The following is a 24,396-nucleotide window of genomic DNA, read 5'->3' as shown; positions in this document are numbered from 1 at the left end:
TTCTACCAAAGAATGGATAAAGAAGAACAAAGTTAATCTTTTGGAATGGCCAGGTCAAGGTTCGGACCTTAATCCAATTCAAATTTTATGGAAGGACCTGAAGCAAGCAGTTCATAGAAGGAAACCCACCAACATCACAGAGTTGAAGTGGTTCTTTTACACTACCATTGAGAAATTTTAACCAAACTATGTTACAGACTTTTCATTAAGACCCTAAAGAATCATAGCAACTTGTGGAAAATGGGCATCCTATGACCCTTTTAACACTGGATAATTTTTCTCAATAAATAAATGACAAAGTATATATGTTTGTCTCCTTTGTTTGACTGGATTATCTTTGTCAACTTTCAGGATTTGTGTGAAAATCTAATTATATTTTGGGTCATATTTATGCAGAAATATAGACAATTCTAAAGGGTTCACAAAGTTCACAAACTTTCAAGCAGCACTGTATATATATATATATATATATATAAACATTTTATAAAATGTTTCAAATTAGTGAGTGTACATCTTCCAATTTTTTCCAAAACATTTAAAATATATTTTCAAGGTATTTTTAAAGTATTACGTGCTTTATTACCAATATCAAGAATTAATAACTTTTATAAATATCATTATGTTTTTGAGGAGTCAAAAAATAATCTGTCTGTCATCTGAAATAATCTTGCCTTTTCATAAAAGCATCATATTACCTGATATAAGAGACACTTACTGAGAGACTTACTGGCCTTGACAGTCATGGGGGTCTGCAAGGGTCCTCTCTATGACATCTTTTCCTGTTTTATGTTTTTTGGCCGAATGTTCATTGAATCAAGTGACTTTGATTTTTGGCAGACAAGTTTTTAAATGTATACACCCACACACATATACATATAATGTGTAATTTGAAATGTTTGATTTTAGGCTCCCCCAAAAACATCAAAATGAACTGATGAATAGTTTGACCATGTGTGTTGCTTGTTTACCAGTTGTTCCTCTGAGTGGTGGCCTCCTTCCTTGAAAAGATTGAGTTCGGTTCACTGTCACTCCTGATTCCCCATTGGTCGTCACCATGGCGTCCGACCTCTGACCATCCTGTATCCTAACTTCAAGCCTGCTGACATCAGAATCCAAGGGCCGGAGAGCAGGTCTGGGGTGAGCAGGCTTCCGAGACGTCGGAGACGAGAGAGGGATGGATGGAGGAGAGACAGAAGGAGGTGTCAGTTTTGTTCTTTGATGAGGAAACGGACTGGTGAGGCTGGTATCTCCCTCGGGTTCACCATCATTGTGGGTGGCACCATTTTGCTCTCGCCCTGCAAAGCAAAAAAATCAGTGAATGCAGGCAGTTTAGATAAAACACTACTAAACATTAGGCAGGTCAGAAGCCCAATTGCAAGGGTTTAGCCCTGAACATTCCCCACAGGGGAGATTGTATCAGGGGTGCCGTTAAAATTTTAAATGTCCTGTTCCTGTAGTTTTGGCTTAAAAACAGGAGACTGTGATAGTTACGATAAATAAATAAAGAGAACAGCTCGACAGATGCTCTGTCCTCTTGTGTTTCCACAATACGAGAAATACAAGCCAATAAAGACTGAAATAGTCAAAATCAAATTACCCAAAATTAGTCATTTCATTCCAACAGCTTCAACACAACCAGAACATAATGGAAGCTTTAAACTGAAAGAAAAAGTGTCTAGAAGCCATGAACGGCTTAACTCAAACACGCTGATTGTTATCAGCTCAAGTCATATGGTCAAAGCCTGAATGATTTTTACCTGACTTTCATGATCTCTTTATAAAGAAATGCCATTTTCTGCTGTGTGGAATTAGCATTATTACCTTGAAATGGTAAAAGCTAACTGCATTTAGTATATATCTAAGAGCACAAATTATCTTCAGTACTGGCATTTAAACCAGACTCTAATGTTTCTTTCATACAATGAAAAGCATTTTTATGCAGGGAAAGGTGTTTTTATAGACTTTGCTTATTTAACTGAGAAAAAAATATGAATCTGGGATCAAAAAAGAAAAAAGAAAAAAAGATTTGAAATGAGGTATGAATGAACGACAAACTGATTGACAGTCTGGTTTGACTCCAATTTAGTGTGTAAAAAAAAAAAGTTGTTCATGTGAGAACCAAGGACAAGAGTTTAAAACAGCTGTGTGTGTGTGTGTGTGTGTGTGTGTGTGAACGGCATCAGTCAAAACAACTAGGTGAGCTAGCCAAACTGGACATGGACACATTTGCATGAATAACCATTCACAAACACATTCGTATTTTGGCAGGGGTTCCCACACACACAGTTGCTCCTAATACTCCATAACTGTATCTGTATTCTCAACAAAAACACAGAAACACGCATACACACAGGGCCAAGTTTATGCACAATCCAAGATTCAATAAAACAACAGGTGGCACACACACACACACACACATGCACAAACACACAGATCCCGCCACCGCTTAATTCAACAAACAGGAAACGAGCCGTTATGATCTACTTATATTAATGATTGGATTGAAATATACAACAGAAGGGGAAAAAATTTATTCCACTGATCTGAACAAGCAAAGATCCAGCATGCTTTAAGCTAAAATTTCATGAATATACAAATGAACCAGAGAGTCATATTAATGGTTTAATACAATGTACATTCGTTTTTGATCAAGAGGGAGAAAAAAGGCTCAGATGTTAATAATGAAAATGGCTTATTAGAGGGAAAAAGGTCCCAAAGCCAATGGAAAACAGATTGAGTGTCGTAAAACGCATGCAGGCATTAGCTCTCAGACACACTGGGTAGCGCACACAGGACACACACGAAGGCATACCAACACTCGTATGCATGCATTAAAAAACACACATAACAGGGCTCACAATGAGGGGAGGACAACATGTCAGAGAACGAACATTTATCAGAGCAGACACACATACGCATACACACACCTCGAGATCCTGCAGATTTAATCATACAATTCACAATGTGCAAGGAGGGGCTTCTAAACTGGCACATGAGGAGTGTGTGTGCGTGTGTGTGTGTGACAGGAAGATCAGGGAGGTTTGGTAGTATTTTCTTCATTTAGAGAAAACCCTTTTAAGGAGAATCAGATCCAGTCCAAGGTCCCTTCCAGAACATATGAAACCCAATCAGCTGTTATGTGTGTGCGCCTGCTCACAACTACAGTGTTTAGGTGTGTGTACTGTATTTAAGCTTGCAGCACAAAAACAGGCTTTGCTTTGAAAAGGTAAAAGCAAAAAAGGAACATGTAAGACAAAGCAGAAAAAAATGGAAGAAAAAACAAAACAAAAAACAATATATACATATAGATCTGAAACACATAATATAGTATGTCTTATCGGAGCTGCATAGATCTTTAAAAAAAATTAAGTAATCTTTTTTTATATTAAAAGTAAAAAAACAATACAAAAAAATGAAAAATGTCAAATAAATAAAATCCATTTTCATCTATGCTGCTTTGCTTTGAAAAGGTAAAAGCAAAAAAGGAACATGTAAGACAAAGCAGAAAAAAATGGAAGAAAAAACAAAACAAAAAACAATATATACATATAGATCTGAAACACATAATATAGTATGTCTTATCGGAGCTGCATAGATCTTTAAAAAAATTAAGTAATCTTTTTTTATATTAAAAGTAAAAAAACAATACAAAAAAATGAAAAATGTAAAATAAATAAAATCCATTTTCATCTATGCTAAAGATAAATTCTTAAAAATAAAATTCATATTTTCACTGATAAGGTACAAAAATATGCATTATATGGCGAAGAGATGGTGATGATGAGGATGACAATGATGATGATGATGGCTATCATTCTGAAGGCTATTTACGCTCAAAAACTGGAGGCTGAAGGCCGGGGTAGAGACGGGGTGGGCGTTTTGAGATTGTGATTGGCTGCCGTCTCCGTGGCGTCACCCTTGGAGGAGGAATAGGAGGCGGTATGGTTTCTTCAGGAGGACCCTTAAAGATCTGCGAACATCAGAGATGGCAGTAATTACAAAAAAAGACATTATCAATCTATGTCACTGTTAAGGCCACTGAAAATGTGAGAACATATTGTTGAAATTAATCTCTCATAAATCACAGCATTTTTGTTTTGATTACAAAATATTTTACAGCACAAATACAGCAGTTCTCATTCGAAACCTGTTTTCTGTCTGAGCGTTTTGCTTGTATAAAAATAGATACAGAGATAAACTGTCCCCCTGATCGTTGGGAAAGGGGCATGGAAAGGTCTGACCTTGCAGTAGTCCTCAATGAGGATCTCCATGACGATGTTCTGGAACTTAATATCCAGCATGGCCGCTACGGTTTCCTCCTCTGCTCTCATGAGAGTGGGGCCAAATATTACACCCATATTTGACACGGTCATCAGATTTTCACTGCTGTGGCTGCAAACACTAAAAAAAAACACAGAGATAATGTAGTGAGATTTGGGATAGGACGTAGGGATTATCCCTGTGATAAGTGCTGTATAACTTTGGATAAAACTGATAAATATTGCTTGCAGTGTCTGCTACTTATTATAATGCAGGGCTCATTATAATAAGCCCACTTGCCCATGGCCAGGGTGAGAAAGTTTTGGGAAGTCTTTATTGGGCCAGTGTGGTGTTGTCACTGGATTGTACATTCGTTAATCATATAAATGTGTTTATGCCTTCTAAAATTTAATGTTTGGTTTACTGTGATGTATTGAGGATTTCATAAATATATTTTCTGGCACATATAAAAATACTTTTAAAATATATGATTCTAAAAGAAATTAATACTTTTATTCAGCAAGGATGCATTAAAATGATCAAAAGTTACAGTACAGATAATATTACAAATGATTTCAAATAAATGCTGTTCTTTCGAACTTTATATTTCACAAAAATATTAAGCAGCACAAATGTTTTCAACATTGATAATGGGAAATGTTATTTCACTACTTAATAACAATATTACTGTTTTCACTGTACTCTTGATCAAATAAATGTAGCCTTAAAATTTTCAAAAATCTTACCAATGCATTATTAATGTAATCCTAATTTTCTATTTAGTATATAAGCTTGTTAAATATAAAGTTCAAGCTACTTATGTGAATATGCTGTATGCTTTATTTAAGATATTTCACACACACACACACACACACACACACACACACACACACACAAAATGAGACATGGAGCTATAGTGATTTATTGTCAGGTTTGTTAGAACACACACTTTCACACACACACAACCTGTCACATTAATCAAAACACAGTTTGAATATATAATTATAAAGGTACACACTCAAGCAAGCTGGGTAGCATTTAGAAAAACCACAGTCTGTCTGTGTGTGTGTGTTTCAACATTAGCACGTCTGTGTTCACGCATGCCTGCATGTGTTATGTATGTATGTGTTACCTGACCAGGTGTTTGATTAGTAGTTCCAGCATCTCTCTGTTCCGCTCTGGGAGTTTGTAAACAAGTGAGTGAATCGCCCCTAACCGATAGTCCAGATTCTCAGACTCTGGGGAAAAAATGTAGGAAAAGTCACACACACACACTATAGATGGACATGATCCACAGATTGCTCTATTAACATAACTGTTGTGCCACAATCTGTGTTGACTCGCACCCATGGAAAGAGCGGTTCATGCTACATCTCACTGCCATGACTCCCATTACAAGGTACCAAAGGAAAGCACTTTAAAGAATGCATCGTAAAGGCAGAATAAAGCAGACAGTGCAAGTCAGTGCACTTCTCAGTCTACACTAAGACTAATAGAGCTGATTGATTGTGCTAGCAAGCTAGTGGCTTTTCTTTTCTTGCTGCAGACATCTCACGGCAGTTTGCTGAACGTCTTTCAACTTGTCCAAAGATAACTTGTAAAATCCTAAAAGGATCAGTACAGACACATTTATTGTGAACTATGGGATGAACACAGCTTTATCTAAAAATACAGCTTGTGGCGAAGCGTAACAAAGCTACTTTATAAAGAGCGGAGCAAAAACGTGTACTTGTGAACTGTGTACAGCGTTTTTAAGAGACGCTGTAGCATCTTTGAAAGAGTCGGACAAAACTCTCTTGACGTCTTTAAAATTAAAAATAAAGAAATTCTACAACACGACAGACTGAGATGTCACTTGGGCCAAGTGAGTAAAGCACATTAAAGCGAGCCGTTAATCCCTCAGCAGGTGTAGCCCTTTCCTCTGCTCCACTGAGTTTGTTTAGTTGTGTGTAATCTGAGCGCAAGCAAGCAGACAAGCTATAATAATCAAAGCTGCTTTAATGGCTTTTAAGCTTTTAAATTACAATACAGCACTTTCGACAATTCATTGAAAACACTCAAAGCTGGGCACACACTCAACTCATGCAGACACAACGCCTCAAAACGGATGGTTTTGTCTCTAATTTCTGATTAGATGAGTTGCATTCTAAAGTGTATTAATATGCTACATTGCTGGCAACCCTACACAGCCTACAATAATGCTAAATGGACTATATTACTTTTGATAGAATTTGTTATTCTGAATATTATTAGTAATTAAATGTATTCTATTTATTAAACACTGCCATCTTCTTTCGTATTCATTTTGCCAACATTTTAACGGTCACTTGAAGCTGTGCATTTAACAAGATTAAGGGGTTTTAGACCTAATAATACCCATCACCTTTGTAAAATTACTGTAAAATGTCCTCGAGTGGCTTAATATTTTAAACAAAAGGAAAAACAGTAATATTGTGAAGGATTATTACAATTTAAAATTAAACTTTTCTATTAATATATTTTAAAATGTCATTTATTCCCGTGATTTTCTTATTATTATCAATGTTGAAAACAGTTGTGCTACGAATATTTTTGCAGAAACCATGATACATTTTTTCCAGGATGCTTTGAAGAATAGAAAGTTCAAAAGAACAGCTATTATTTGAAGAAGAAATCTTCTGTAACATTATAAATGTCTATACTGTCAGTTTTGATAAGTTGAATGGATCCTTGCTGAATAAAGGTATTCATTTCACAAAGAACGGTAGTGCATTCTGTTATCAGTGTCATTCAAATGTATAAAACTTGCAGTCTTTTGTTTTGTAGGGTTAACAAAGCCTAATCAAAAGGACCCCCTGGAACCTGCTTAGTTACCCATTAAGAGTGAAAAATTGAAGGGGGTCTGAATACTTTCCGTACCCACTGTATATCCATGGTTGAGGATCACTGATGTGGGATATAGTATTGTGTAGAACTGAAAGGGCAAACAGTGCACTTGGACTTGTGTTTTTCCCCTCTTTTAGAGCTACGCTTGAGTTGAACAAGACTGACCCACATAAGAGATGGAAAATACACACATACACATAAAAGTGTTTGTCTGTGTGTGTTCACTGTCATACTTGCTGCTAAGATCAGTTCTCCATGCAGGCTGTAGGTCATCAGTGGTTCACTCAAACTCCTGGAAAAGCATGCAAATGTACAGTACACATTTAAAAAAATTAAAAAGTCATTTTTGAACATAATAAAATCATGTGTGCTTAACTCACCGCAGATAGAATTTCAAAGCACTAGTGATGGTCTTAATGTCCATGTCAGTGGAATTGAAATCTACATCCGCTGCACACTTTGGGTCTACAGACAGAGGAGGACAGATGAAGACAGAGAGAGAGAGAGATAAATGGCCTTCCTCAGATGGTTGTTACTATTGTTGAATATGTGTCAGGGATTTTGTAACAGCTCAAGGACGCTCTCATGGACGTATATCTCTGCTTTGGTTTCCACTGAGTAAAAAACTCAGGAAGTTCACTGCAGATATTAAACACGCCACAATAAGCTGGACTCAGAATTATGAGACAATAAATTTATGATAACACGATTAGCTTCTTAACAAGAAATAAAGTATGTTTGTATATTTGGTTGTAAATGTTTGTGTATAAATCTGGTTTACAAGTTTTAGAAACACAATGAGTGCATGTTTGTGTGAGAGCATGTTCGAATGTCTTCCTCTTGTACACACATTGTACACACACATAAAGCAGATGTTCTTTTGGCCATTTCCTCACCAAAGAAGGCATTCAGAAATTTTTGTACTTGAATGTTGCTGCCCACAGTCCTGTAGACTCCTTCCTGAGTCAGCCCTACCAGAAAGAAAGAGAAGAAGAGAGAAACTGAAAAAAAGGAGGAAAGGGAGACAGAAAGCATGATTTATAGACTGAGAAAACTGGAGAACCTGCCATGAAGGAGAATGAAAGGGGGAAGTGTCCACAGTGGAAAAGTACAGCTCTACTGGAAAGCGTGCGGTGGAACTGGCCCACTTTCAGTTCACGCTCAGCCATCATTAGACGTGCAATAATAACCCCAAACGATAACTTGCCAGAGTTTACTGATTGTTAACATACACCACGTTGTGCCTGACATTGGGGTTGGTCTTAAACGTCTGGGAAATCTGAGTAACGGCACACTCAGAGACTGGTGAACGCATACATCAGCACTTCAAACAGAGCCGTTAGTGCTCGGTGCTCCCGCAGTCAACGCAATGGTGTAATCATGCATATTAATGCGCATGAACGGCCTCTTCACGATTTTACTCCTGTACTATAACAGCCATGGAAATGCTACAGACAGGTTTCAAATGACTTGTCATGAGGGAGAAAATGTGAGGGAGAGCATATACACGTCTGCTATCAATTTATATCACTTGATTTTTTCTTTTAATTTATATGATATATTATTGACAAAAATCTGTATGTTTCTGTGTGTGTGTTTCTGGTTCTTTGGCCACAGTTCTGCAGCAAAAACATTCTGGAAAAGAATGTTTTCTCTCTAGAGTTGGCTCAAATCGCTGTATCCGCAGATGTGAACACAAATAGTGTGCTGCTGCCCTCTGCTGGCTGCACTTGAGACATGAATCCAATAAATAGTGGCATTGTGTTGTCTCTTATCTCTGATTAAAGCATATGGTGGCCATGAAAACCGCAGACAGAGTCAGTCATTGTGAACAGGTGACAAACTAAAATAAGTAACTGATATTCTTGCTAGTCTAATGTGTGATGGTACCTTTTGTTTCCACAAAGTTGATGCATTTTCTGACGAACTTGAAGCCGATGTCATTTAGGTCCACTGAGAAAAAAAACAAAACAATTAATATTACATATAATGAACACAGTTCATCATCCCTGTATGCATTTCTCAATAGGTTACTGCACACTTTTTATGGTGTAATTATTATATATGGTATTGCACAGCCTTGCAAGTACCGGAATCTATTAAGCAGCATTTTCTCCATCTATTTTTGGAGTTTCCTGTGTTCTGCAGCTTTTCTCTTTATAGCTAACATACATCACTGAAAAAGGTCCTGAGATATCACACCTATACTACCATTCAAAAGTTTGGTGTCGGTAAGATTTTCTTGTTTTTAGATTAGATTAGATTAGATTCAACTTTATTGTCATTGTGCAGAGTACAAGTACAGAGCCAATGAAATGCAGTTAGCATCTAACCAGAAGTGCAAATAGCAATGCATATATATATATATGCATACAGGTGCATCTCAATAAATTAGAATGTCGTGGAAAAGGCACCTGCACCTCATTAAGAGGAGGATATATAAACGGAAGAGAGGGGAAGGAGGTTGAGCTTCGCCTCCGATTATGCAGGACGCTAACTGTGTGCTCTTTGTTTGTTGCAGAGACCAGCGACTGACGATCGGCCTTCTCCACACGTTCACCCTGCTTCACCCACCCCTCTACAGGACTGCCCTGCAGCACCGAGCACGCCTTCACTCCATGCCATGCCGAATTGAGGCAGTAATTAAAGCAAAAGGAGCCCCTACCAAGTATTGAGTACATGTACAGTAAATGAACATACTTTCCAGAAGGCCAACAATTAAGAAGAGTGTATATGTTGTACTATTGTCTTGTTTTTTTTATTTTTTTTATTTGGACCTTGAGTCTGTAATAAAGATTGATTGATATGCTGCCTTGTGTACTGGCCCCCACTGAAACATGTTTGGCCACCCAGATGTTTTGCGGTCTAATTGTTTTTGTACTAGTCAGTTTATGACGGTTAGTCACAGGCAGGCATCGGATGAAATGAGAAACTTCATCACATTACATTATCAAGCTTAGAGAAATGCAAAAAGTACACGTAGCCACTGTAAAAGATAAAGCACACGGTTACTGTCGCGACGCAGCCGGTCTCTCTCTCTCTCTCTCTCGCGCTCTCACATGAGAAGCCCAGAATGGAGGAGATCATCCGACGTCTGACGGAAATCACCACACGCCAGCACCAGCTTGCAGAACAACTCACTGCTCGGCAGGAACGGACGGAGCAGACAGTGGAAATGTTGCGGGAAGCCGGCGCGGCTCGTGTGCCGTTACCAGATCCCTGCGCGTCGGCGCACCACCATCTCACCAAACTTAGCGACCTAGATGATATAGAAGCTTACCTGCACACATTTGAAGTAGTGGCCACCCGAGAGAGTTGGGATCGACAGGAGTGGGCCCGTCTCCTAGCCCCCTTCCTGACCGGGGAAGCGCAACGAGCCTATTTTGCGCTAACTCCTCCCGAGAGCGAAGACTACGGCGCGGTCAAGCGGGAAATCCTAGCCCGAGTGGGGCTGTCCCCCATCTGTGCCGCACAACAGTTCTGGACTTGGACGTATGAGGAAAACGTGCCAGTGAGGGTCCAGGCCACCCGGTTGTCCCGCATGGCTCATCTGTGGCTGCTCGTAGACGAACCCTCGGCCACCCAGGTCGCCGAGAGAGTGGTGGTGGACCGCCCTACCGCTTCCTAGACGGTATAGGAACCCAGTGGGAATGCGTAACCCAAACAGCCTGGCTGAGCTGGTGGAAGCAGTCGAGCTGGCAGAAGCGGCTTTCGCGAGAGATGCTGGAGAGAGGGCGGTAGCCAGCCCCCGGAGGGCAAACCCCGTTTGGCGACCCCCGGAGGGCACCTCAAGGCCAGTAAGTCCCGCCCGCCAAGTCACCATCTCCGCTCCATCAGGAGCCTGGGCCCTGGAGGTCGGCGTCGTCCCGGATCTCCCCGTGCTGGTTCTTCTTGGGAGAGATTGGCCGGGGTTTGAACAGCTGCTCGCCGCCACAATACCTCCGGCCAGTAGGGGGCTCCGCCGACCGGACTGCCGGGAACGGAACAGCAGGGTTCGAGATAACCTCTGGGGGCTCGTTTGGTAGAGAACAGCGTGAGGATGACCGGCTACGGAATTGCTGGCACCAAGTGCGGATAGTCGACGGAGAGGACAGACAGCCCGCACCTCACCCCGTGCCTTACTTCCTGGTCCAAAATGGGCTCCTTTACTGTGCCGCCCCGAGGCGGGGGGAGGAAAAGTTACTATTGGTGGTGCCCAAAACGAAGACTGCTACAGTTATTGAGCTGGCCCACACCCACCCGATGGCTGGTCATCTGGGGGCCGCCAATACCATACAAAGGATCCGTGATCGATTCCATTGGCCAGGTTTAGAAGCTGAGGTGAAACGCTTCTGCCAAAGCTGCCCTATCTGTCAGCGCACCACTCCAGCGCGGCCTCCCCCCAGCCCACTCATTCCTCTCCCTATAATTGAGGTGCCCTTCGAGCGCATTGGGATGGACCTCGTAGGGCCCCTGCCGAAGTCCGCCCGGGGCCATGAGCACATTCTGGTGATAGTGGATTATGCTACCCGGTATCCCGAAGCAGTGCCCCTCCGCAAAGCCACGGCCAAGGCCATAGCCAAGGAACTGTTCATGCTCTTCAGTCGGGTGGGCATCCCCTCCGAGATCCTGACTGACCAGGGAACCTCTCGTTCCTCGACTGACCTATGTCTCGATTGATGTCAGACCTCTGTCACCTTCTCAAAGTCAAACAGCTACGGACGTCGGTCTATCATCCCCAAACAGACGGCCTGGTGGAGCGGTTTAACCAGACCTTAAAACGGATGTTGCGACGAGTGGTGGCAGAAGATGGGCGCGACTGGGACTTGATGCTGCCGTACGTGCTCTTTGGAATCTGGGAAGTGCCCCAGGCCTCCACCGGATTTACCCCGTTTGAGCTCCTCTTCGGCAGCCAACCTCGAGGTCTACTCGACGTGGCCCGTCAGGCCTGGGAGAAGCAACCAGCACCCCCAACGGTCAGTCATCGAGCACGTACAGGAGATGCGGGAGCGGATCGATCGGGTGATGCCCCTTGTGAAAGTCGATCGGGTGACCACCCCGTTGTGTATATTAGCCGCAAACTCAGCCCAGCGGAAACCAGGAACGCCGCAGTGGAAAGGGAGGCTCTGGCCATTAAGTGGGCAGTCCTGGAGTTGAGGTATTACCTCCTGGGAAGAAGTTTCACGCTAGTCACGGATCACGCTTCTCTCCAATGGATGGCCAGGGCAAAAGAGACCAATGCCCGAGTCACTCTGTGGTTTCTGGCACTCCAGGACTTCCACTTCAGAGTACAAAATCGGGCTGGAGCCTCCCATGGAAACGCCAATGGGCTGTCTCGGATGTGGTCAGGATGGGCAGGTCGGTCAGTTAATATCTCCCCCCTCCCCTTGTGGTTTCCCCTATCTCCTCGCAGACATACCAGGACGACGCTTTGGGGGGAGGGGGTTTTGTCAACGGCTATTTGTGTCTGTGAACTCCCTCTCCCAGCCACAATATATATATATATACAGTACATTATTGTACAGAGTGCAAGTAATGAGGTAGAGGAACAGAGACCACCTCAATTCAAATAACTGCAAATATAACATAAGGTGCAAGTGAACAAGTATGACACAGAAGGTGCATTATACAGTGAGGTCTATCAATAGTGTATTTTTCTGTATGGCCAGTGACCATAGCAGAGCAAATGGCATTAGGAGGTAGAAATGTGTACAATAAGACAAAGCTATAATAAGGCATAATAAGAAACACTGTAAGTGTGCAGAAAAGACAGGATACTATACAGAGCAATTTTTTTTTTTTACACATTAGGTGGTCCATCTAGGATGTAGTGTTCAACGTCTGAGATTAGAGCTCAGTAGGCCGATACTGCGAAGACTATATAATATATATATAATATACTATATACCCAGATGGGAGAGTAGTGAACAGTCTGTGGTTGGGGTGAAAGGAGTCTTTGAGAATACTTCTCACTCTTCTTAGGCAGAAAACAAGGCTGCATTTATTTGGTCAAAAATACAGTAAATCAGCAATATTACGAAATTTAAAATAACAGTTTTCAATATATTTTAAAATGTAATTTATCCTTGTGATGCAAAGCTACATTTTCAGCAGCCATTACTCCAGTCTTCAGAGTCACGTGATCCTTCAGAAAACATTCTAATATGCTGATTCGATGCATTATTATCAATGCTGAAAACAGTTGTTCTGCTTAATATTTTTGCGAAAACTGATACATTTTTCTCACTGACCTTTAAACCATAGTATCTATGTTACATTCCTAGTCTCTGTAAAATGCAAAACAATACTGCCTGAAGAGCAGTCCACCCTTTTTAGAAATGCTATTTTCCGGTGAAACATTTGACATGTGAAGGGTGGCTTTTTGGAGAGTGTGTAACTGAAGGACTGGGCAGGTCTAATTGTTTTTTACAATTAAGTAGGGAATAAATATCAGTGGTTTTCTGATACAAATAAGCACCTGTACTAATACACTATTGCCCTGATGAAGTGAAGTTACACTTACTCTCTGCCTGCTTTTGAATCGGAGAATGATAAATCTGGAACAGAAACCACAAAGGATCAGAAACATGATCATACACAGAGACTGACAGTAGTGAGGGCTCTTAATGAAGCCTGAGGAGAGATCATGTTAAACTCACCGGTTCTTTGCCATCCATGGCCTCCATCCACTGCTTCCTGTTGACCTCAGAAATAGCCTGGAGCAGGACAGGGCTGCACCTATGGAGACACAACACAAAAAAACTTAAGACACACTGCAACAAAATAAATTAAACCTCTTGTTGTGTGTGTGAAATGTATCCAGTATCAAACAACTGCCTACACATCAGAGAGCAACTTCACAGTTCAACAAGAAAATTTGTTTTTATGGAAGAATTCTTGTAAGTGCTCTGACAAAAATATCAACTTTCCAATTTACTGGCCCTCCTCTGGTCCTACTAAAACGTTTGTTATAGGTGCACTTCGCAGAGTGAACAAACAGACTTGAGAATGAGTGAATATAACGGATAGGAGCATCACCTTTCATTTGTCTCGATGTCAAAACAGAAGCGTTTATCAGTGGAGTCTGTTTTACGGCGTACACAGGACTTCAGTGTGAGTTGAGCTGTGGTCTAAGAGAAACAAAGAGACAAATGTAAGAGAAAAGGGCTGATTCTTCACAAAGTAATGATCGTATCTGTAATAATCCTGCACCTGTCTGGTTCCTGTCTTTTGTTCCACTGGCATCATAATGAATAACTTGTTGTCCTTGAAGTATTTACAGTAATACTTAACCCAGGTTACACCAAGAGCCCCTAGAGACACAGAAAGAGACTAAAAGATGAATAACATACGTATCATTTGAATTATAGATAGGGTCAGCCAGTCAATACTGCAGAGATTAATCCTGACAGGGTGACGGACCCTGGAGGGGAAATGGAGGGGTCTCGTACAACCCTTTTTCTGGGGGTTTATTCTGCTATAAAGACTAGCTAAATGTAAATTATCCCACTTATTACAGTTACTTGCCAAATAAATGGTCATAAAATATTGATGTGGGTTTATTTTATCATGTGAGAAGATGGAGATTGCAGAGTTGTACCACAGAGACATCAATCTAGCACAGCTACCAGAAATCCAGTGCCAACAATGAATTACACAGTTTAGCGTCATTATAAGTCAATCTACAAAAAAAAAAGCTTTTGCTGCAGAATGCTGTGTTTGACCAGTTAGAAAGCTGTGTTATGAAATCTTTGATTAACTATCATAACTCATATTAAGATTTGTGTTGTGTGTGGACACTGACCTTTACAGACAATTACTACTAGATGCTCTTTCTTTCACAAAGAAATATTTCCTAGTGGTTGGATTTTTTTTAAAGGAATATTCAGGGTTATTTTAAACTGAAGGTCAATGGACTTCATCTGTGTCAGGCTGCTGATTACCAGTCATTTTGAACGGTCTCATATTTTATAAAAATGGATGAGAAAGCTTTTACAGTTATTCACTTATAATGGAAACGTTACATGTTTTGGTAGTATAGCCATCACAAATGTGTTGGCACGAGATTGGAAAGATCAAATAGCCCACCAAACCTGTTTGTGCAAGTTACATAGAATTTTAACTAATTTGATGGCCGACAATTATGAAAGGATACCAAGAAGGTACATGAAAAGGATGCGATGTGACTACATGCACAAAACCAACAAGTCTTTGTTGATGTTTTACAATCTCCACCCATTGTTATGCATAACCAAGTTCCTCCACTTAAAAAAATAAATCAGACAACTTTATAGTTCAACATAGCAGCTAACATGTTTTACTGAAGAATTGCTGTAAATACTTATTTGAACTTCATGCCTCTGGTCCACTTACCTACTAAGCTTTTATTATACTGTGTTTCTGTTTCCTGCACATTTATACACACTGTCAGTTGAGATGAAATAATTGCCTGTGGTAATGGACCATTGCTGCAGAAGCAAAGTGCACTCACATTTCTCCTGCACATAAATGTATCCCTCCATAGTTGCCTGCTGGCTGTGTCTAATACAGATCTGTGCCGACCCCTTCATCCTCTTCATTAGCTCCTCCATCTCCTCTCTGGTGCTCTCAAAGTGGTTACGGGTCTACAACAACAACACCACAGCGGCACCCAATCACACATACAAACAAAAAACACACATGCAGTTACATTTCTACATATAATCAGGAGCCATTACAAAGGATATGCCGATATATTTTGCTCCTTATTATTAATTATAAATAATATTAACCAAAGTACTATTCAAAAGTTTGGGGTAAGTCTTTTCTTTATTATGAAATTAATACTTTATTCAGCAGGGATGCATTAAATTAATCAAGTTTTGAAGTTTCTTTTGAAGTTTCTATTCATCAAAGAACAGAAAAAAAAACTAAAGTTTCTACAATAATATTAAGCAGCACAATCAATGTTAACATTAAAATGAGAGGAAATGTTTCTTGAGCACTAAATCGGCAATTAAGAAGGATTTCTGAAGGATCGTGTGACACTGAAGACTGGAATAATTGCCATCACAGGAATAAATTACATTTTAAAATATATTAAAATTGAAAACAGTAATTTTAATTGTAATAATATTTCACAATATTACTGTTTATACTATATTTTTTTGATCAAATAAATGCAACCTTGGGTAAGCATTAGAACTCAATAACTTTAAAAAAATCTTACAGACCCCAAATGTTTGAATGGTAGTGTATATAACTTAATTATAAATCAGTAGAAAAAAAAATACTTAACTAAATTTAAAACTGATGTTAAAGGGTTAGTTCACCCAAAAATGAAAATTAGCCTGTGTTTTACTCACCCTCAAGCCATCCAAGGTGTATATGACTTTCTTCTTTCAGACGCATCCAGTCGGAGTTATATTAAAAATGTTTAATATACCCTAATTTTGAATATAACTCCGATATGATTCGTCTGAAAGAAAAAAGTCATATACACCTAGGATGCCTCGAGGGTGAGTAAAACATAGGCTAATTTTCATTTTTGGGTGAACTAAACCTTTAAAATATGTAAAATAATATAAAAATGTTCAAATAATAAGTTCAGAAACTCGCATTTATTAACGTATAAATCATATTAATAATTAGCGGTGGAATACTGTTCATTTTCTTCATCATTTATTAAACTTGTATGTTCACAACACCACAATGAATCCAATAATCTGTAATACAGTTACTGAAAGACACTTTGGATAAAATCATCTGCTAAACAAAAACCACTCAGAAATAATTAAATATAAAGAGTGAAGGACAAACCAACAGATTGAATGACTCGTATTCTGCTGATCTGATCATGCATGTGACTATATGGATGGAAGGTTAGACTCATTATCGATCGGTGAAGCTCTCACGTTCTGTAGACTGAGCTGAAGCTCCTGTTTATATGGAAGGAAGTCCTGTGTCATCTCCACGGTGAAATTATTCAGAGTTAGGATGCTCTGCAGAAATGCTAAAACCTGTCAATCAAAAACAAGGACACACCCCTTTAAGTATAACATGCTTTGGTCAATTAATTGTTTGTATCAGCATGAATATCATCAATGCATGTCTCGTTTTTATCCATGCACCTTCTTGTACACACAGTAAACCATCAGGTACTACAAAGCATATATAAAAACAAGAGTGTGTGTGCTAGAGGAAAAAGAAGTTCACACGCACAGGCTCCACAACATCAAACTTTTTCCTGTCCTGAACCTGCTGGATCTGGTACACATATTCAACAGACGACTCATAAAATGCCTGACGCTCCTTATCCAACAGTCCATCAGCCTATAAACACACAAAAATCAAGATTATATTATTGGGTTTCATTTTTTTTCTTTCATTTTAATTGACTGTATTTTCAAATGTACCTCTTGTAGCTGTGTCTCTTTTTTCTTTGAGGACAGGTTCATATGTCTGTCCAACTGAGAGTAATACTTCTCACTCTCCTTCTCAAACTTCTTTCTTCTCTCCTGAAACACAAGCAAACAAATGAAACCAAGAAAATAAGACCGAAAACTGGAGTGGAAGTGGTCCAGTTCGCTAAACCCATTCCTAATGAATAATAATAAAAAAAAAGCATTATAAGTATTAGTATAAAGTATTAGTATTAGTATTAGTATAAAGTTCTTAGAATTTTTTTGCAGACTTTCTTCTCTCCTGAAACACAAGCAAACAAATGAAACCAAGAAAATAAGACCGAAAACTGGAGTGGAAGTGGTCCAGTTCGCTAAACCCATTCCTAATGAATAATAATAAAAAAAAAAGCATTATAAGTATTAGTATAAAGTATTAGTATTAGTATTAGTATAAAGTTCTTAGAAATTTTTTGCAGACTTGTAACTGGTTCCTCACAACCAATAATTTCAACCAATAATCTCTGAGAAGCCACACTGAAACACTGCTGAAATGAAACTGATACTTCAGTAATGTTAACTGAAGCGTGCTGCTGTGGAAAGAGTCTAATCCAGTAAAAAGTCTCTGGAATTCTAAACTTTCCATGTGTCGTTTTTCCTACAAATTATCTTGATCTTGCTTTCCTTGTAGAATCATGATAGCTCTTTAACTCTTTCACTGTCTCTCTAAAACTAAATAGTTTTTCCATAGATGCTCCAGTTGCTGATTATTCCAGCCTAGTTGTGTGTGTGTGCTGTTTTGTTTGTTTGTTTGTTTGTTTGTTTGTGTGTGTGTGTGTGTGTGTGTGTGTGTGTGTGTATGGTTGGCAAACACTCAGCCCATGTGTGTTTTGATATGTTGAGCGTTTTGCTTTGAGAAAGGAAGTAGAGGCGGAAATGAGGAGTATGCTCACACATATGTGGTAATGTGGTGTGTGTTCTTAATGTGTCTAAATGTATATAAATAACACTCACTTTTGTGACCCCAATCTGCTGTTTCCTAAACTTTTCCAAAGGTTTGATAAGCAAGTCACAGGCATTCTGGACCTGCAAGAGAGAAAGACGGGTGAGTACAGAAGTATCTTACTGTATCTATAATAAAGTCTTGCCCCTGCTTTTGTTTAGTATATGGGGGTCAGAGGTCTAGAGCTGTCACATTTGAGCAGATGAATGTCTGAGTGACACAAAGTCAGGGGCCCTGAATAGAAAGCATATAGCAGGGTCCAAAAATAACTATAGAATTATTTGTTTATATATTATATTATATCTAATATAATTTTTGTCTATATGCCAATGGAAATATTTAGCTGTTTTTCCATATCAGCAAAACCACTGTGTCACTCATATCATCATATATGAGATGTGATGTGTGAAGCTCCTGTTACACAAACATTGTGACACTGTTCATCATAAGTTTGCCTAGATGGCTTAACGTAGGAAATATTGATTTCTGCATTACTGCATTAAAATTAAAAATCCAAATTTTGAATGGAATTTTGAACACAAAATTATTGATTTGCTTTGTTCATGTCTATGGATTAATTAATTCTGTTCTATATTATATAGGGAACAATTGTTTGGGACTTTCCCCTCATAGATGTGGAACTTGTGGGAATAAATAAAATTGCATGTAGCAGCAAATATTTCTTTCAGTCCCGTCATGCACTTCACTGGATTATGAGTGTGCATGAGTATTGTTCTCATAAAATGATTACTTAAGCATGTGTCCTACACCTTTTGAGGAAGGAAGAGGTCATTTTTTTACCTGCATCTGGAGTTTCCTGTTGTACATGGTTAGAACAGATAAGATTTATAATCAAGCTTGAGTTCTAGAGTTTAGGGCACAAACATCTCAATAAAATTAACTACAACATGTTTAACTGGCACTCAGCACAAGAAGGCTAATCGTGCGGAATGTTAATGATTGACATATCTGAGGATCTTAAGTGCTGTTGTTATATGAGTTTAGATTATGATTGACAGTGTTTTACAAGGGTATGGGAGGAAATGTACTCCACCAACCAGCATCATTCGACCCTCTTCCACGTCCTGTAGCAAACCAGCAAACTCTCGAAATGACTCAGCTGTGTAGGTAAAACGTGGTCATGTAAGCAACACATACAAATGAAACACATGCATGCACAAAAACTACCGCCAGAGATTGACACAAATATGCAGGCACAGTCCAACACACTCATTCCACATACAAACTCAGCGGAACAGAAGTGAAATCATTCAAATACATCACATAAATGAAATGGACACACTGAGCACCACTCCAATCAGGTTAAGAGCTGCTGTTGACTCACCAATGTTTATCTCATCATCAGTCAGAGTGTCACCGATGAAATCGAACTGGAACGACTGAAGGGTCTGAGAGAACTTCTGCACACCTAGCGAGTACTCTGGAAATAACATCAAAATGATAAAGAAATCAATCAAAAACCCACATTAGTTTTTGTAGGTTTTGTTATTTGGTCAGAAAAAATGGCTGCTTATGAAGAATATCAATCAATAGTAAGACATTGCCTGATTGAACATATGGGTTGCACATGCTAGCAGCTTTAAAGGCCGTCCACCCGGTCTGTCCACATGCCAGGGCAACTATTTTCTATGCAAGTAACTGGAATGTTGGCAATTAACGTATCTTAAATGTTGTTTTTGTAGCTCAAATCATGCTCCCCAGCTAATGTGCATACTTTGTTCCAGAGTAAACAATCAAACAACGCCTCTACTAATAAGGCAATTGGCTTTATTAATTGAAAGTGGGACATTTGTGTTCAAGCGGTCCTTCTCCTCCGCCTTATACTGTCTCTGGCTTCAGCCCAGCCCCCAAAAAACACTCTCTATATCAATTCTCACAGTTTCACTAAAAACAGAAAGACAACCATGGCCAGGAAACTCAAACGCAAACAACCTTTCACCACGTTGCTTGGTTGCTGGCCACTTAACATATGAAGCCATTAATTACTGAACCGCTGAGAAACAATAAAAGCAGCTTTATTGCTAAGTGAAATCAGATGTTGTGGAGCTCAGTGAGGATGGAATTATGTCTCAAACTCTCTACACAAGTTCAGTTCCAGAACACACACACACACAAGAAGACAGGCCACTGTCAGATGCATTGTCAGATGCTCATTCAGAGCATTTCACAGTATTGTAATCGCTGGGACATTCTCCCAGGTCAGCCTAAGGTTTAAAAGTGTTTAGTTCATTGAACAAAACACTATGAAAATAAAGCAGTAGTGGGATCTCAGTGGATCTCTAACTCTCCAGATCATGGTTCCACCTAAATAATTAAGATTTTAAAATGTTTTTAAAAAAATGTGTCGCTTACGCTCACCACTTACACTCATTTGAGCAGAAATACAGTACAAACAGTAATATTGTGAAATATTATTACAATTTCAAATAAAAGTTTTCTATAGTAATATATTTTAAAATGTAATTGATGTAATTGATGGCAAATCTGAATTTTCAGCATCATTAGTCCAGGCTTCAGTGTCACACAATCCTTCAGAAACCATTCTAATATGCTGAAAACAGCTTTTGCTGCTTAATATTTGTGTGGAAGACAATTTTTTAAGGCTTCTTTGATGAACAGAAAGTTCAAAAGAACAGCATTTATTTGAAATAAAAATCTTTTGTAACATTATGAATTTCTTTATTATCACTTTTGATCAAATTAATGTGTCCTTGCAGAATAAAAGTACTAGTTTCTCTTTCTTTCTTTCTTTCTTTATCTTCATTTCTCCAAATTGTGAGTGGTAGTGTATGACCGTCTCCACAAAATATTAGGCAGCACAACAGTTTTTGATAAACATTGCTAAAACAAAAGAAAATATTATATACTGTTTAAGACAATACTGTTTCTTTAAACTTCCAATTCATCAAAGAATCCTGTAAAAGTACAACTGTTTTCAAAATTGATATTAGTAAGAAATGTTTCTTGAGCAGCAAGTCTGCATATTAGAATGATTTCTGAAGGATATATATATATATATATATAATTATTTCATATTAATGTTCATTTAATGACTAATATGAACAATATTAAATGAATATTAAATAAAAGAATATTAAATAAATACTTTATTTTTAAAAAATCATATTAAATACCCCCATTTTAGCACTGGTTGTTCACACCTCAGATTTGAAAAAGAAATGGGCGTGTAAATTTGTGGAAAAATGAGAGTGCAGAGGGTGAAAAGTGGGGACACAACAACCAATAAAACACAGGCCTGCAACACACTCATTATACAGAAAAATGAATATTAAAATATGAGCGGAAAACAAACAAACAACAGAATTAGGTGCCACATTGATATATTTAAAAAAAGATAATGATAACGAACTCTCAAGAAATCTTATCATTAAAGACTACTAACAACTATCATAAACAAATCGAATACATTTTGATAAATTATTATTTGAAATATAGGCCTAAACAAATCAGTCATTCATTTAATGACTGCACAGTATTTACTCAAAATTAATTCTGTAATATAATATATTGCAATATTTTCCAATATTCTTAATGTAAATATTCTGATAAGATCCAGAAAAGAGAAACTCTATTTGATTTCAGTCTTATGTTACTGATCAATAGCCATGTGAGCCATTCATCCATCTTTCTATCTCTAACTCTCTGGCTGTGCTCTGTGCTTTAGGCCTGCACCCTCTGTGAAGTGAGCGGTGCTAACAGAGGAGATGGCTTAAACGATTATATCCCCTCTGATGAAAAGGACACAAAGAGTGTGTTTGTCTAAAGCATGAGGAGCTGGCATGACAGACTACACTCTCCAAACCAGATCACAAAACCCGCCCTGTTCAGCCCTCTGACAAACACACACACGGATCTTAAAAGACAGCTATTTTACTCTCGCAACATTAGACTAGAAATGATGTAACAGGTGTTCTTGAAATGCATGATTGCATGTATGACAAAGCGTTTGAATCACTGTTTGTACTGCAAGTTATAAACTACTAAACCACAGTTGAAGGCTGAAGCCAAGAACCACATTCTGGTAAAAGACAACCAGACTTGGCTGAAGAACCGGTTAGTGCAGCTGAAACAGATTACAGACCTAAACCGATAATGTTTGAATGGGAGGTGCCAAAAAGTGCTGTGTGGAATTATTTGGTCATTAATGCATTTGAAATGACAGTGGCCGCAACGATTATTGGCTCCCGTTCTGTATTGGCAAGCATATTTATTTAAGCTTAATATGAAAGCTTCCTCGAGAAAGCAGTCTGGAGATCTGTCATGATGTTGATATTCTCTGTTTAGTCATAACAGGAGCAATAGACCTCCAAAGAGGTTCCTCATCGTTGGAGAAAAGGAAATGCTAAACTTCCTGTGTTAAGTTTCATATACACACAGCGATATTCCTCAAAAAGTGCAAAACTTCATAAACGCAGGAAGTAAGCATTTAGAAACCTTCGAGTCAGGTCATATGACTTTAGAAACTGCAGAACTTCAAAAAGCGGAAACCCTAGAGGAAATTTATGTTGGGCTCCAGTGACTCCTTCAGGAACTGAAGCACTGAAAACTCCTTCCAAGACACTGGAAGCATCCGAGAGCAGATCATCAAATACAGCCGCTGTGCTCCGCACAGATCCATAAGGAAATCTGCCTTAATGGCTCAGCATTCTGCTTTTGGAGTGTTTCACTCTGAGGTATAAAGTGAGGCTTATGGTTAGTCAAATTAGTATCTTGCGTACTCCCTCAGGCAAAATAGAAACATAAAAACGCTATCAGCCTTCCTGTGTTTTTAGAAAACTTGTGCGTTTATGACTTCCCTTGAAATTAGGGAAGGAAGCCTGAGAAGCTCTATCTAGGAGATAAATTAAGGCTGAATCATCAAATTATCATTGACAAGACCAGCTGTCAAGTCTTCTCTCCAAACTCAGGCAGTGAAATGTAGACAGAAAAATTGAACACCAATCAGCTAAAACTCTCCAATAGGTCAATAAATCTTCTGGCAATGACAGAGTTCCCAATTTTTTTTTTTTACTTTTTTAGTAGTACTAACTAATAATGGATAAGTAATAATTTTCTATTAAAATGCAATTTCTACTTTTATTTATTGCAAAATTCAATTACGCATTTAATATTGTCATTATATTGTTTATTTTATTTAATCTGCTAAATCGCTCCAGACAAATTGTATTAACTATAAAATCACGCAAAAACGTTTTAACATTTTATACAATTTAATAAGACTGTAATAGTTTTATGATTGTATTCTTTTAATATTTCTTATTAATTTCCATGAACAGGCCTGAAAATCACACTTTTAAAATTCCCAGCTATTTCCCTGAACCCTAATGACAATGAGGCTCACGTATGAGCTATGCACTGGGACACCTACAGCTATAATTACTTTTATATCAATATCTATAATTACTGTAATATAGGCTAGCTCTGTTGAGTTTGGCTCATCATTAAGCAGAAGCTTCTGTCTAAAGTGCATTGTTTGCAGTGACATTTCCTCTGTCGTTAACGAGTAACAGTGGTGGTAGAGAAGGGCTGTGATCTTGGAAACTTTCCATTTTGTTGCTTCACAACACTTCAAAACAGGAAACTCAAACAGCTTCGTCACGCCAAAGAGGATGCTTACAGAAGTGGGGATAAAATCTTGTATAACCAGGCCAGGAACAGACTAACAAAGGAGATCAGAGTGGCTAAAAAAAACTACTCCGAAAAGCTGAGAAAAGAGCTTTCAGCAAACGATCCAGCGTCAGTATGGACTGGTCTGAGGAACATCACCATGTACAAGACACCACCCCCACAGTTTGCGGAGAATCAACAACTGGCTGACGATCTGAATGTGTTTTACTGCAGATTTGAAAAGGATCGTCTACCACCCTC

The 24,396-nt window shown here is 38.8% G+C and overlaps 1 protein-coding gene across 1 annotated transcript in view; it reads right to left on the bottom strand.

Moving 5' to 3' along the window:
- Positions 1-24,396, bottom strand: part of LOC107655920 (oligophrenin-1-like) — a 36,409-nt gene that overhangs the window by 10,698 nt on the left and 1,315 nt on the right. Inside the window, exons 2-20 of the mRNA XM_016443543.1 lie at positions 19,832-19,927; positions 19,545-19,606; positions 18,498-18,569; positions 17,499-17,600; positions 17,305-17,415; positions 16,998-17,102; positions 15,596-15,728; positions 14,317-14,417; positions 14,143-14,234; positions 13,764-13,842; positions 13,628-13,661; positions 9,016-9,078; positions 8,022-8,096; positions 7,506-7,590; positions 7,359-7,417; positions 5,393-5,498; positions 4,242-4,401; positions 3,832-3,970; positions 969-1,295 (exon numbers count right to left, since the gene is read on the bottom strand). Coding sequence (XP_016299029.1) covers positions 969-1,295; positions 3,832-3,970; positions 4,242-4,401; positions 5,393-5,498; positions 7,359-7,417; positions 7,506-7,590; positions 8,022-8,096; positions 9,016-9,078; positions 13,628-13,661; positions 13,764-13,842; positions 14,143-14,234; positions 14,317-14,417; positions 15,596-15,728; positions 16,998-17,102; positions 17,305-17,415; positions 17,499-17,600; positions 18,498-18,569; positions 19,545-19,606; positions 19,832-19,927 — 2,001 coding nt within the window. The remainder of the gene's footprint in view (positions 1-968; positions 1,296-3,831; positions 3,971-4,241; positions 4,402-5,392; positions 5,499-7,358; positions 7,418-7,505; positions 7,591-8,021; positions 8,097-9,015; positions 9,079-13,627; positions 13,662-13,763; positions 13,843-14,142; positions 14,235-14,316; positions 14,418-15,595; positions 15,729-16,997; positions 17,103-17,304; positions 17,416-17,498; positions 17,601-18,497; positions 18,570-19,544; positions 19,607-19,831; positions 19,928-24,396) is intronic.

The sequence above is a fragment of the Sinocyclocheilus anshuiensis genome, unplaced genomic scaffold, assembly GCF_001515605.1.
Source record: "Sinocyclocheilus anshuiensis isolate Anshui unplaced genomic scaffold, SAMN03320099.WGS_v1.1 scaffold860, whole genome shotgun sequence".
In the NCBI taxonomy this organism is placed as follows: domain Eukaryota; kingdom Metazoa; phylum Chordata; class Actinopteri; order Cypriniformes; family Cyprinidae; genus Sinocyclocheilus; species Sinocyclocheilus anshuiensis.
The sequence above is the reverse complement of the archived record's forward strand: the minus strand, read 5'-3'. Positions and strand labels throughout refer to the sequence as shown.